The 15,503-nt window shown below is 42.4% G+C and overlaps 1 protein-coding gene across 4 annotated transcripts in view; it reads left to right on the top strand.

Moving 5' to 3' along the window:
* The window catches only part of LOC119648291 (bumetanide-sensitive sodium-(potassium)-chloride cotransporter), a 219,360-nt gene extending 204,652 nt beyond the window's left edge, over nt 1-14,708 (top strand). For 3 of the 4 annotated variants that reach the window (XM_038049948.1, XM_038049950.1, XM_038049949.1), the window contains 5 exons: nt 3,799-3,840; nt 13,031-13,134; nt 13,211-13,440; nt 13,957-14,174; nt 14,251-14,708. In XM_038049948.1, the coding sequence (XP_037905876.1) occupies nt 3,799-3,840; nt 13,031-13,134; nt 13,211-13,440; nt 13,957-14,174; nt 14,251-14,495 (839 nt within the window). In that variant the 3' untranslated portion in view covers nt 14,496-14,708. The remainder of the gene's footprint in view (nt 1-3,798; nt 3,841-13,030; nt 13,135-13,210; nt 13,441-13,956; nt 14,175-14,250) is intronic. The other variant, XM_038049951.1, reaches the window with a different exon arrangement.
* Nucleotides 14,709-15,503: the final 795 nt, after the last annotated feature.

The following is a 15,503-nucleotide window of genomic DNA, read 5'->3' as shown; positions in this document are numbered from 1 at the left end:
CAGCCTATTGGTGCCATCATTGCTCATTTCTAGCGAAATCCTTCAGTTCCTTTTTAAACTTCGCGAAAAGTCTGTTCAGCTATCTTGCGGCTGTGGATCCTGTTGATGGGCAGTAATGCAGTTGATCACACTATTATCAGTTCCAAATTTTTGTTACAACATTTTGAAATTGGCAAATATCCCATTGAATATCGCCCTTTCTGAACATGAGGAAGTACTACGCAGAAGCAGTCTGTTGTATATCACTTTTCCAACAACTTTATCATAGTGCCAAAACAATAGATAGGACGATGTGAAGAGGGTTCGCTAGGTAGTTAGTTAGGTAGCAGCAGAAACAATGTCTAGTTTCTGCCAAGCATAATTCAAATTTGCTTATGAACCATGTGCGCTTGATTCTAAAAGTCAAATTGTTCGGAATCCTGTCTAATTCCGGAACCTTATTATCCGCAATTCTTCCACAGGTCTCTCGTTTTTCCTTGGTAACGTCGGGGATCGAGAAGACATCCTGTTGAACCGTTGGCTAAAATTCACTTTCTTTGCGTTTTGTGAACATGACAACATGTATCGTGAATCTCCAGTGTTGCCGGAAGTGGAAAATTATCATCATCATCATCATCATCATCATCGCCGCAACAACCGGTATCCGGTCTAGGCCTGCCTTAATAAGGAACTCCAGACATCCCGGTTTTGCGCCGAGGTCCACCAAGTCGATATCCCTAAAAGCTCTCTGGCGTCCTGACCTACGCCATCGCTCCATCTTAGGCAGGGTCTGGCTCTTCTTCTTTTTCTACAATAGATATTGCCCTTATAGACTTTCCGGGCTGGATTATCCTCATCCATATGGATTAAGTGACCCGCCCACCGTAACCTATTGAGCCGGATTTTATCCACAACCGGACGGTCATGGTATCGCTCATTGATTTCGTCGTTATCTAAGCTACGGAATCGTCCATTCTCATATAGGGGGCCAAAAATTCTTCCGAGGATTATTCTTTCGAACGCGGCCAAGAGTTCGCAATTTTTCTTGCTATGAACCCAAGTCTCCGAGGAATACAAGAGGACTGGGAAGATCATTGTCTTATACAATAAGAGCTTTGACCCTATGGTGAGACGTTTCGAGCGAAACAGTTTTTGGAAGCTGAAATAGGCTCTGTTGGCTGACAACAACCGTGCGCGGATTTCATCATCGTAGCTGTTATCGGTTGTGTTTTTCGATCCTAGATAGGAGAAATTATCAACGGTCTCAAAGTTGTATTCTCCCATCTTTATACTTCTCGTTTGACCAGTGCGGTTCGATGTTGTTGATTGGTTGGTTTTGTGAGAAATTGTGGTATTAAAAAATGTTACAAAATAGTTTTGTTATATAAGCATACATAGGTTCAAGCAAAAAGGAAAGATTTTCACTCCTGTTGCTGATGTATTTTGTGTCATCTCTATGTATATCGTGTACTGTCAGTACGAATATTGTTTGTACACTGCGAAAAATTCTTTTCTTTTTTCAATCAGGTTAAGATTTACCGATTGGAGAGGCATGAAGAATTGGCATGAACATTATACAATAACCATTCTTTTAACGAAAAGGAAGCCTACTTTTGCTCGTTATCCTGCTGACGCACAAACGGTTGTTATACGCCTAAGGTCGCAAATGAAGGTACAACATATTATACTTCCTTCTCAGGTTCTTGTCAATGAATACCAAACTACGCACTCCAGGTGCTTTGAAGCCCCAAGTAACTGATTCCCGCCATTATGCTTGACAGTTATATGTATGCCTGCAATTTGAAACTCCGTATTGGGCCTATAAATATACCTTCAAACAGGTCTTATTTACTTTCGCCAGGCCGCCGAACTGAATACCAAAAGTTTAAGATTTTTATATCATGCTATTTCACAAAGGCAGGCTATTTCTTTCATTTCCTGTCACGAAGTGACGACAGGCAGCGTAGCATTACCGGTTAAATTTTTCGGTCATATTATCATTCACAAAACGTGATGTTGTCAAATATTAGCTTCGTTTCAGCGTCTGTTTGAAAAGTACTGAAGAGTACCTTTGCAACTAAAAAAGCCCTGAAAAATGAGAAAAAGTACTGAGGTACTGATAAATTTCAAAAAGTACTAAATTTAGTACTTTTCAGATGAACCTCTTCTCAATATTTCATACATCTTATCGATCTATCATAGTATGTTCACTAGTGCATGCTACTGCAAAACGATGATGATGAATGAGACATTTGCATCATCTCTTAAAGGATACTTTCTTTTTTATCTTACCTTATCCACGGGAATCAGTTTAACCTCTGGTTCTACCGGCAATGTAGCACGTTTTCCGCCAGGCTACAAAAATCATCCGCCGAGTTCTTGTTGAATTTATTTAGCTCCAACATCACGTCGCCTTTCTGTGTTGGCCTGATACGGCTCACACTACCGTCCAAGTCTCTCATTCCTCAATCTGCTCTCACTTTCCGAAGGAAATTGACATTGCAGGCATCTACTTCGGATGGATCTTCTTTTCGTACCTTTGCTACTTTCTGCTGCCCACCTTTGTCCATTAATACCGGTTCTATCCCATTTTCTCGCATTCTCACCTATCTTATGTTGAGAAGATGTTATCTGCGGATCTTGCTTGATTTGGTCATATGGCGCTTGGGCGATTGTCCCCTCTAGGGACCTTATATAGAAAAACTTAATGCTCGAATCAGAGGGTTGATATTTTATTCAATATTCCATCTCTCACTCATGACTTCACAGAATTCAATTATGTGTTCTCCTAGCGAAAGAAATATTGTTCCAGTTTGGTGATTGGAGTCGCGCGACAAAGCACGACTACTGAGAGACAACGTTGCGTTCTGTGGTGGCCTTTCAAGCATCAAGCTCTTACGGAAAGGATCTGTTGGGGGTCCTATTTCCACTTCACTATTATCTCTTGTATGCCACAATAGCCAAGTTTTCCATTATTAAGACACCGCAGTCACTGCATATCGATGGCCAGAGGCCCCTTAATAATAATAATAATCGTTGGCGCAACAATCCATATTGGATCAGGGCCGGTACTAGGTTTCTCAAAACCTGCACCGTGCATAATTGCTTTGATTTCTAGTTATCCGTCCCACAGCCAATTTTTTCATAGCCATGTGCGTCTGATAAAACATTTTGCAACACCGTTAAGCTTATTCTAGCAGTACGCAACATGGAGCGCCATATTAGGAAGTTTGGTGAAAATTCTAATATTATTAATGTACTCTGAAACATAAGTACCTCGAATGTCAGTATCACATTCAAGTAAATAGTTTGAATTAAGTAGTGAATATACACTACAAGCTTCGTACTAATGGAGCCATGGTGCGACCAACTATCCATACATAAAAAATCCACACCTGAAGAGCCAAGTTTCCACTTTCTCGACTTCGTTCTGTATCTGTAAGTGTGTCTAAAATACTTTCGGATACACCCGTTGCTTGCCACATCAACTCATGAAGTTTACAAATAATACCATGCTTACAAGAATTCGGGTGACATATGCTACGTGAAAATTCAATCAAGAACTAAGTGATTAATAAGGTAAGGGCTTTACACTCACCTTTGCATGGTACTAAATTCATCATAAAAGTCTTGCTTACAACTGTCGTGCACTAAGTAAACTTGAAAATTCTTATGATGGAAGCATGAAAATTCAAAGTTTCAATTAAATTTATGATAACCGAATTTAAATCACCAAATCCATTTCTTCATTTGCACAAATAGACATAGATACAACCAATTAATTTCACATATTTACTATTTCCATTGCATGGTATTTAGCTGAGGAACCGGAGACGCCACGACGGAAAAACATGACCAAATGTAAGTAAAGTACGAGCGCATAGTTCAATCTTTAGTTGTTTCCAGTTCAAATTTCGTTTATGTTTTCATTTAAATTTGCACATGTGGATATACATATTTACATTTCAATTTGAACATCGTCCGAGGAAGCTGATTTATTCATTCTTTCATTGCATTCAAGCATTTTGTAGCTCATGAAAATTACATATCTTCTTTAAAAGCTCCATTAAAGATTCATATATTCAGATATATTCCTTCAATAATCAGTCAATGATTAGGAGCTATTCTAAGAAGCAAATTGAGAAGTTTATTTCCTATATTATCCAGCTTGTTAGCTGGATTCGTTAACAGGTGCTAATACGATCAATAGGAAGCGGGCGATTGAGGAACTTAGTTTCAACTGTGCACTTGCTAGAGCTATGATAATGTACATATCTATCGGATAGAATGAAAATCCTCCATTTCTCCAATTTCCCAGTATGGGTTAGTAGCTAGTTGAAATGTTACTAAACTGATATTTTTACAATTTCTTAACAAATCTGATGACAGATTGCATTCTCGACCTCATTTCGCTCCAACCCTGAGCTGTCAAGCAAGCGTAACATGGGTGGTTCGAAATCATCCTTGGCATTTCTGGGGCAGCACAGGCGAAGTTTCGAGGGCGTCGGTTTTTTATTCGTCAACTCTGCCATCCTGAAGATCCTTTCTCTAGCCGCTTGAAACTATTTCAATCTCTCGTGTGACTACCGCAGAACTCAAAGGATCTCCTGAAATGGTAGGTGGGTGTGTTAAATATGGGCTGGTCAAAGTCGCAGAAGTTAAGTTGCTGACGGCTGAGACAATGCAGGGGTGGTACTACCCGATTCGGGGCCTTCGATTGGCAAAGTATTGATAATAGAAGATGCTCCTCTCCTTTATGCACTCCCGGTAATCATGCCCTACTTGGTTGTATTCCAACAGCGGAGCGCATGAAAAGTTTCCAATCCTTTCAAGGCATCATACTCTGCCTGTTCCATTCTAAAATCATGTCATTAAGTTCCGAAACATGCCGATTTGTATAATAATTCACAACTACTTTACGTGCATCGCGGTCGTGTAAACTTTCGTATTTTTTTTATCCAGCTACGTATACCTCTTGCAGATGAAACAACGCCTTCATTGGATCAGAACATAAGCCACGAATTAACGTTTCCACCAATTCCACTTCTCTAGGTGGATGCTAGAATTTGAATACCAGTGGTACCACGGTAGCACTTCCCAAATGCCTCTTCATCGTTTTAGCTCCTACAGATTCACTCTCGAAAATTGATATCTGACAGCTGACCGCGAAATACTTCTCTGAAGGCATTCCGAAAATCTATCAAATGTTTCCTCCGTAGAATCGATGGAATTTTTAAGATCAATAAAATACATCCCTAGCGAACAACATGTGGTGATGTTCGCCTAGGATAACATATAAGCAAAGGTCTCTGGTGGTGCTAATTATTTCCATACATTCACCGGGAATTAAAAGGTCGGAAACAGCCTGAAGATACAACCCCAAAATTTCGTTTAAAATAGTGGAGCAAACTTTGTGAGACATAACATAAACGATCAAAAACAGCAATATTTGCAAAGTATATTAGTGCTACCGCCGCATGTCACCGAAGTTCGTGACATAAATACAGAGTCGATGACAGATTAATTAGTAAAGCGGTTGTTGGCAGCCAGAAGGAAAAAAGGAAGCAACGCATGGAGAGTCCTTCCATAGATGACGAGAAACCCTCCCCCCTGTCTTAGCGACATTGCAAATCCATGCGAACTCTATGGTTAAGACGCCCGCAGTCGGCTTAGTTGATTAGGTCTACGGCGCGCAACATCAGATATAACAAGATGCTCGCCTTCAGCAGCGGAAACCAGTTTATCAAGCCAACTTGCAGAGCTGCGCGGTCAGACAGGTATCTCACTCCGTGAGTTCTTCTGGACGTAAAGGTCGACGCTCTTATTCCCGAAAGGCTTCGTTCTCAAGGTATATGCTGGTATAGCTTGAGATTGAATGTCAAATTAGGGAACCGCCGTCGTCCGCCAACGTCCCCCTTGCTTCGTCATCTGTTTACATTTGACTAAAATCTGAAAACACTGTTCTTTTAGACACGAGTGCTGATGTATTGATATATACATTTACACACGCTCGAAATTTTAACGGGACACCAATTGCCACATATGGAATCGTTAACCTCGTAGGTAACCTCGACCTTTAACGTTTCTGAATGCCTACTTCCAGCATTAGGTTCTCTTTACAAGTCTTTGGACCCAGGACCACCAGTTGTTCCAAAACCCAGACGATTACTTAGGGACAAGTAGGACACCGTGGAAAAGGAATTTAATACCATGTTCCAGCTATGATTGCCATGTCCATCAAACAACCTTTGCGCTGCATTGCGCTGATTGTCGTGCACTCAACAGCCTCCAAGGAAATGGCATGACCATTGCCAACCAAAGTCAAAACGATCCAGTCATACCTGCAACCAACCAACATAAAGTTAAATGTTTTACAGAAGGTTCATATCCAGAGCAGCAGCAATATAGGCACCACTAAACGAGATTCTTTGCGGTAAAACGAAAGAAATCGCAATTGTCGAAACTTCTAAAAATGTACTGGAACAGATAATGCTGCTTTCACATGCAAAATCTGACGCGCTTTGTCCATTTTCTGCGATTAGTGCGGTCCTCCAAAAACGGAGTAACTGTAGTTGACAGTCATTTTTTTTCTTCTCAAGAAAGTTAATACGGGCGTACGATCAGAAATTTCTGGCTATGCACCCAGCGATAAAACATTTTCATCATATGGTTGAAGCAAGAAAATTCATTATCTTGGCCGCTCACAAGCCGGTTATCTTCGTTTTTTCTAACAAGAATAAGTGCTCAACACGTCAATTTCGTCTCATCTGGATTATAACAGGCATCAGATATCAGCACGCACGATACATTATCGCGCGTTGGGGAGTGCTAGTCAATTATCGATTATGCAAAGCTTGAAACAAAATTCCAGGCTCCGGGAGCCAACTGGAAGCTATTGTGTGGTGTGTCTACTGCTACCATTTGACCTTACATTTTTCACCCATTCCGGAAAACTGTTTTCAACAGCTTACACTACCTATCTCATCCAGGAACAAACGCTACCGCGAAACTGGTTATGCAGAGCTATTTTGACCATCTAACAAAACCGATTATGCCTGATTTTGGTGGAGAAACGCTACTGCCTGACTATGGTATACCGTTTCTCACGTGGCTAGAATCCCCAGGCAACAAACCATGACAGTTACCAGAGCGTTTCTTACCTAATGGATCCCCAGGTTTGGCATAGCACTTCAGTCACCTCAAAACAAGGAAGACAGTTTGAGTCGTTCGAAAAACTCAGCACCCTGACCGGCGCAAATCACATCAGAACTACAGCATACCATCCGGCAGCTAATGGCATAGTCGAACGTTTTCATAAACAGTAACAAGGTATTACAATAGCTGCTGGACGGCTATTGTGCTACTAGGCCTTCGCACAGCTTGGATGAAAGACTTCAGCGCAACTGCAGGGGATATGGTGCATGATCACATATTTGGCCTCCGAGGCGAATTTTTTGACTCACAGCCCAAAAGTGAACAACTGTACACTTCGTCAACGAATTAAGATAGCGTTTCCAAATATTACGTACAGGCAGTGGAAGTTGACACAACAGCAGAAGACTTTCCAACTCAACAACTACTCAAACTTTGTTACTCGATGGCTGGATGTCGAAGAGAACTCGATTTCAGGACAACTACGAAATATGTTAGGCTGGTTAGATTTCCTAACCCTTAACACATAGGCCTTCCAAATAGTTCAACCATAACAACACCACGAATTCATGACTGACATCACGACATGGCCAGTTGAATCATCGTAATGCACTCAATCACTGGCAAAAGAGTGTTATGGCGGCGCTAATTACTTCCTTACACATACCCGGAATTAGAAAGTTGGGAGCAACTTGTTTGATTACCCATTTTTTCCAGGCGGTGATCTTCTCCCCAAAAGTTACCTAATTGCTAAAGGGTTAACTAGAGTAGCCACTCGGTAGAAGAGTGAGTCTACTCACACCTCTTACATTGTTATCACTACAATAAGAAGTAGACCCCATGTGGCATTCAAATAAATACATTAAATTTATAAACAAGTCAGTAAACCAGAAGCTGGACGCTTCAAGTACGAAAGGTTTTGTGTACTTCTAATATAAAATTATATAAATCGACATTTGTCCCATTTGCACTTAGCTGGTAATGCATATACATTTATTACGTTAAACTATTCACTTTAACGTGATACTGACATACAAAGCCCTAGATTGCAGCAAATGTGCACAGAACCGACAACTTTCACCTATTATAACTTTGCTAGCAATAGTGCGATTTCCACCAAACTTGGTGGGATTATGATTAGCTTCTGCAATATTTCATGATCCTAGGATGAACTGAAGTGGGGTTTACAGCTTTGGAAGGTAGTAATCGATGTCTTCCATTTGATACCTCACATGACTATATTTGGTGGAAAAAATGTAAACCCTCATTGCATGGGGGCTTTTTAGATTCACGACGAAGTCACTCACTGCATGCGTGCGGATTTACACAGACATCCACCTGGTAATTCCCAAAAGTCAATGGGCAACGATATTTCTGTGCCGGTGCCGGTGAATTTCAAACTTTAAGATTTTATTGCTTGGGTCAGCCGTTAGCATAAATCGCAAGTCGTTCGTAGAATGATATGAGAGAGCTGCAGTAGTGATTGGTGATGTGGGAAGGGCTCAACTAGACCTACGAGTGACCGTGGGATGAGTAGGTAAAATAGAAGAGCGCCTTTACTCCTCCTAATGTTCCCTAATTCGTGCAACGAAACCACAGATGGCCGTTAGTATTTAGCTTACAGCCGAAAAAGACCTGTAAATCTAGAGACTTCTGGATGGCATCTCGTTCGTGACTGTAGGTCTCAAGATGGACACAGAAATGACGAAACTCACGGAATGAAAGGCCTACTGGAACGGAAGGAAAACTCTAAAAGGTGGAACAGGAGCGAAGCTTAGAAATACTTACTTAATGGAGAAAAGGCATGTAATTCTTCTAGGTAGGAACAAGTGCCTGTGAAAGCTAGCCGAGAACGAAGGTATGCATGTCTATCCGACATACCAGTACGAAATTCAAAGCCGGAATAGGTTATCGATCATTTCATATTTGTTTTCGACCATATTAAATTGTGATGATTTAAAAACTACAGTAAAATGGTTTGACAAGAAGATTCCATCACAATCTAGTTCATCACAGCAAGATGGAACAACTAGTCATACATCAAGAATAACCATGGCTTTTTAAGGCTACATTTTCCTAGTCGTTTGATTTCTTTGCGTGGGGATGTCGAAAGACTTCCACGTTCACGCAATCTGTAGCACTCTGTAACTATTTTATATTGGACTGCCTAGGGGCTTAAATGTGCCTTATGATTTTCCTCAGATCTTGCCGATGTATTTACTCCTATTTAAGCCCGATGCTGAATTTCTCTTATGAGTTCAGAGTGTTTTTGCCTTTTATCTTTGTTTTGTTCTTTTCGAGTTTCACCATACCAATTGCGATCATCCGAATTGTTTTTTCAATTTTCGCAATTAGTGCGATGCATTTTCCGGGAATCGTAACTTGTACACATCATGCCTGTATTTTTGGCATATTGGATAGTTCTTATGAATATTCCACATGCACTTTTCTCGGAAATGGCCAAAACCTATTGAGATGAACTTTGGTAATTATATGTAGGCTATGAAATCTATAAACGACCAGACTTGTTCGAGAGGTCTGGCCCTGGGATGGATCCCTGTACTCTTCTGAGCATTATGAGGAACACTATTCATCGAAAACGGCTGTCGTGGATCTTCCTGCCCTGAAGCCGAACTGTCTTGGGGATAGACCCCCGGGAGCACGGATCGTTTCAGGGAGTCTACTCCTCGAAGTGCCCTTAAGCACAACTCTCCCTGATTTGAGAGCTTCGACAAATCACCCGATACTTAGTCTCACGACGTTTCGTACGCAAGGAGAGCGCTGAGTTAACGCACGCCGACAAGCAGCGTCAGCCAATTTGAATGCGATTTACCGATGGTCAGTGCCGAGCAATCTTCTAGAACTCACCGCTCATCGACGGTGCCAGATATTCCGAGGTGAAATTTATGTCAGGGATACTTCCCTCGCGGGCTGAACGCCAGAATGTTGGCTTGGATCCGGTGTTTAAAACTACAAGCCCGAATTTTAAAGACATTTTCAGGATCCGTTGCTCTCTGGAGCCTGGGTGAGGCATGCCCCATTCAAGGGCCCTAGCATTAAAGTCACCTCCTACCAGCATTCGCCCTCCATGCTGTAGTTGCAGGTCTTCGCTTAGTGACCTTCCTGACCGTATTTACGACTGTCGGCTCCCTGGCAAGTTGTAGACGTTTGTCCATAGTCCGGATGCTAGAAACACTTGGTGGGCGCAATTTTGATTTTCCTGCTGTAAAGGAGTTTCCTCGCATATTAGTCGGCGACTTCCACCACAGAGAGTTAGTTTTTGGTCTCGAAAATTCACAGAAGTGATATCTATCCGGGTATTGGTTACCGTTGAACATTTACGCTGGACGGCTTCCTACACTTCGACCTTTTCTTCGAGCTAGTCAATATTTCGGATTTCTCGAGATGATACAGGGTTTAGACTAGAAACGACACCCTTCTCTGCCCGTAGCCCCTTCACAGCCTCGCAGAACGTATTGTTGCTAGTTGTCTTCGGGGCTAACTCCTTCCGTACGCAAGACACTTTTGTTCCGCTGTCTTCAAACTTCGTCTTATGGCGGATTTCACCGAGAACATCTACAAATATTTTACCTTCCATCCGTTTATTGAGCAGAGCCGACAGTCTAGTCCTTCTCCGTTTCCTCGTCTTTTCCGTTGGTGATTTACCGGTTTTCTGGTGACGTAGCAAGTTGTTTCTTTTTGTGCTTCTTTCCTTTCCTTTGTGAGCCTACACTTGGGTGAAGTTTCCTTCAGATGCGTCTTTCTCTTTCCGCTTTTTCTCCCAATTCGCTTTGCAGTGGGCTGCCTGTGATCCATTTGCAGCTTGCAGTGTTCTCAGGTGGAAGTGCGGCTGTTTCTGCTTTTCGCGCGTCTTCCGCCACTGTCCATGTTTGCATCTAGAAAGAGTGGATGCATTTCTTCTTTCAGTTTCGTCGCCTTTGTTGGCGTGCTCCTGAGGAAGCGTTGCCGATCACTGTCGGACATTTTCTGATAAGTCTTTCCACTTCGGCATTAACAAGACTGTGCCTGTTTAGTTCTAGCGATTTTATTTTGGCCTTTTCTCGGAACAGGAACACTGCAGGGTATTGGAGTTGCCCTCCCCTCCTTATTTGGGTATCCCGGTGTTTCATCGGATGTTTCGGAGTTTCCTGCCTATTTCGCTGGGCGCTGCGTCAAATCTTTCCCTTCCCTGCAATTTTGGTTTTCTGAATTTCATTAATTTTGTTCTTCATGGAAATTTTTGACGTTTCTTGTGCAAAGGGTCGCAATTGTCAGAAACGCATGTAAACGCGGGTGTTCGGGGACAAGTTCTCTACCACAGTTCCCTGAGGCCTAACCTATGCTTAACTGATCTCAGAACTCGCCGAGCGATCAGCGCTCGCTCGAATCGACGTAGTCTACTTATACCGATTCAATGTACGCTACCCAACCAGAGTCCCGAAGGTGCTGACTCTTGATTCACGTCAGAACTACCGTCTTGGCAAATTTATGCGCATATCCCCTCATCGATGTAGGCAGAAACCTGTTGACGGCTCCGAGGAGTCTCAATGAATCCTGAACGGTCAATCACGTTTCGCTCTTTGGGGCGTCACTCCTTGTATCGTGAACAACTCGAAAATCGCAAACGACCCTTAAGCCAAACATTCAACGGTATACATCTACCGAGTCAAAGCAAAGCTTGGTGCCAATAATGCGGTCCTTGCAGCTAGGATGAGGTTTTTCCTAAGCTACTCGCACCGTCTGCTATCGATATCTGATGTGTTGGTGTTGTTGTCATTCTAGACTCATCCATCGGCATCCACGGCGTTAGCTGCAAATCAAGATTTACTCGTTACTAGCTGGACAATTACCATTTGAGTTAATGAGTCTGGGTCTTCACAGAACTGCTGTTATTTCGGATTGCCCTTTACCGCAGATTTCCCGAATGATCCTTTTCCTTGAATCTTAGTACTAGATGCGGGCTGTGGTTTTCCCAAAGCAGTTTTTTGCCCGGAGACAAATGCTCTCCTTTGAGCTCAGGAGGTGATGTCGTTTAGAGCCCAGCAACAGAGGTTCCAACAGAAAAGGCTTAGTTTGACTCGTCTGTTAAGGATTTGGTCTCAACTGAATAAAATTCAAGTCTACATTCAGGATTAAGCTCTACGTTGCGTCCTCATTCAAGGTTAGATCATCACGATCGAAGTTTCATTCATGTTTTGATTTCTGTTTTTATCTTGGCCTTTACTTGAGAAAGTAGACGGATTTCATCGGAGTCCCTTTTTGCCGAGGTGCTAGTTACAATTGTTACTCGCCTGGTGTACAAAGTGCACTGTTCACGGCTATATCTTAGCCCTTATGACCGCTTAGTTTCAAGTTTCCTTCAGACTCCAGAAGATTTTTCTTGTTGAGCTGCCTCAAGTAATCGTTGACTGAGTTTTCATAATCTAAAAGTGTTACCACCTTTAAATCGGACTCGCTTATATTGTATCTAAATGGATTGTAAATATATCATTAACTACAAAACCAAACTCTAGATCTTTGTCCGCATACGTCTGACACCCATATTGACCTAGAATCCTTTTCCTTTTAAGTTCTTCTCCCCTTTTGTTTCCGTTCCAATTCTCCTACTTTGGTGCTTAGGAGGGTTTCTTGGTTGTATGCATATTTGTATATGGAAATTAGAACGGGAGCATGTGCTCATATTTCTCCTCAGCACTGTAGAGGTGATACAGGAATACTTGTGTTAAATTCCTGTACTGCTTCTGGCGAACAATTAATTCTGCTCATTTCTAAAAGGTAAATTTTCAGCGCAGCAATTAACCGGTAAATTATTGCGAATACTTCCACTTCCCTCCTTCCAATAACGCATAAATAAGTCAATTTCGCGATTTAGCTAATTCGGGGAAATTCTCATCCACAGCGAGCAGCACGAGCGACCTATCATTCACAGCCGGCTCCCAAATTAAGGCGCAGGAGGTCTCCATATTACCGGACCCACTAGACTTTAAATCAACTTATTTAAATGTAAGAAGTGTTGCTTTATGACCTCCATTTCCTCATTAAATTGTCCAATAATAATTTTCACTTTATTACCTGACAGTCGAGTCTATCAAGAAAATCTAAGAAATCCCCAGACGACAAATCAGCTCTCTACAATGGACCCGGCGGTGCTGAGCTGCCGAAAGAAGTTCTAAATGAATTAACGCAATTTACGAGGAAGAGGAGTCACGCTGTTATAGACGTTTGGTGGCTTTACGACGACGGCGGCCTGACGCTGCTCCTGCCCTACATTATAAGCACGCGGAGGACCTGGCATTCGTGCAAGCTGAGGTGAGATATAATGCGGGATGTTTGTTCGTGTTCACAAGACGTTTATGCGAATTAAGTATTATTTATTCCTGAAGTTCCGAAGGAACTTTAAATGAGATTATCCAGTATGCATGCCGCTGAGGAGCAGGGCATAACTTTTGGAATGCATCCCAAGTCCTCTCGACATCCATGAGGGTTGCCACTGGACGCAAACGGCGCCAAAATGACTTTCTTATTTATTTTCCGATCGATTCCTACAATTACGGCCATTCGGCTCTCAGGACAGATTTGTGTTATTCGATTAATTGACCTTAACTTACAGCTTTTCGTAGACTCCTAGGAACCGCCGTCCGAGTCCATTTGCACAAAGAAAAGAGCGCTCCAATATAAAATGTACACAGGAAATAGGACATTTACAAGTTAATCTACCCAGAAGTTTGATGAAAGCCACGATTTATAGGATCTTATTATCGCCTTTCCCCAAAACAACTGGGCTGGAAAGTAGAATGGGAAATTGATGATTTGCTCTGCTTTCAGGGTTTTCGCGTTGGCTAATAAGAAAGCGGAGCTGGAGTACGAGCAACGGTCAATGGCTAGCCTCCTGGCCAAGTTCCGCATTGACTATTCCGACCTACAGCTGATCCCTGACATAACAAAGAAAGCCCAAGAAAGTACGGTTCAGTTCTTTAATGAGCTTATCAAGGATTTCGTGGAATCAGAGACCACGGCAACGGCGAACGACGAAGCAGAATCAGGTAAGCGCACACTTCCTTGTACTATGTCCTTGAGGTTGTTTTCATTAACGCCCCCTTCCTGTTTGCACCATTTCAGGACTTATCACGGAAAGTGATCTTTTGGCTGTACAAGATAAGACCAACAGATACCTGCGGCTGAGAGAATATTTACACGAGAATTCAATGAAATCGGATTTGGTTGTGATGACGTTGCCTATGCCAAGGAAGAATATTGTGTCGGCCCCGCTGTACATGGCGTGGTTGGAGTGCCTGAGCAATGGAATGCCCCCGTTCCTGTTCGTTCGAGGCAATCAAACAAGTGTTCTAACGTTCTACTCATAAGGACGTGGCGCTGTTTGCTTTCATTCTTGTTATGATGCATGCAAATTTACGTTTTATTTACGTCGTTGACAATCGTTCCATCTACATACGAGTAGTAACGCACTTTGATAGAGATGTGTCTTCGTCACAAGATTACTGACATTTACTTCTGAATTTTATTTATATTTTATGTAGCTTAGACAACTTGACGTACAATAAATATTTGCTTAAGAACTAGATGGTTTCCCATGAAATTTAGGAGAAGCAATTGAAGGCAGTATAAATTGCCGAGAGACTTTTTATGTGCGTCGAACCGCCCGTTATGTGAGCTTAAAATAAATTGAAATACGCGTTTATGTATGTAAATATACAATAATGGACATTATTGCACAACTACAGATGCTTTATGTACTTCTATCATATTTAAGGATTCCGTAACCCATATAACGACGATACCACAACCGCCCGACTGTGGACAAAATCCGGCCCAATAGGTTACGGTGGGCGGGTCATTTAATCTATATGGGTGAGGACGGTCCAGCCGGGAAAGTCTATATCATCATCATCAACGGCGCAACAACCGGTATCCGGTCTAGGTCTGCCTTAATAAGGAACTCCAGACATCCCGGTTTTGCGCCGAGGTCCACCAATTCGATATCCCTAAAAGCTGTCTGGCGTCCTGGCCCACGCCATCGCTCCATCTTAGGCAGGGTCTGCCTCGTCTTCTTTTCCTACCATAGATATTGCCCCTACAGACTTTCCGGGTGGGATCATCTTCATCCATACGGATTAAGTGACCCGCCCACCGTAACCTATTGAGCCGGATTTTATCCACAACCGGACGGTCATGGTATCGCTCATAGATTTCGTCATTGTGTAGGCTACGGAATCGTCCATCCTCATGTAGGGGGCCAAAAATTCTTCGGAGGATTCTTCTCTCGAACGCGGCCAAGAGTTCGCAATTTTTCTTGCTAAGAATCCAAGTTTCCGAGGAATACATGAGGACTGGCAAGATCATAGTCTTGTACA

Source organism: Hermetia illucens, chromosome 2 (assembly GCF_905115235.1).
Source record: "Hermetia illucens chromosome 2, iHerIll2.2.curated.20191125, whole genome shotgun sequence".
Lineage (NCBI taxonomy): Eukaryota > Metazoa > Arthropoda > Insecta > Diptera > Stratiomyidae > Hermetia > Hermetia illucens.
Note: the sequence above shows the minus strand (reverse complement) of the source record. Positions and strands in the feature narration are given on the sequence as shown.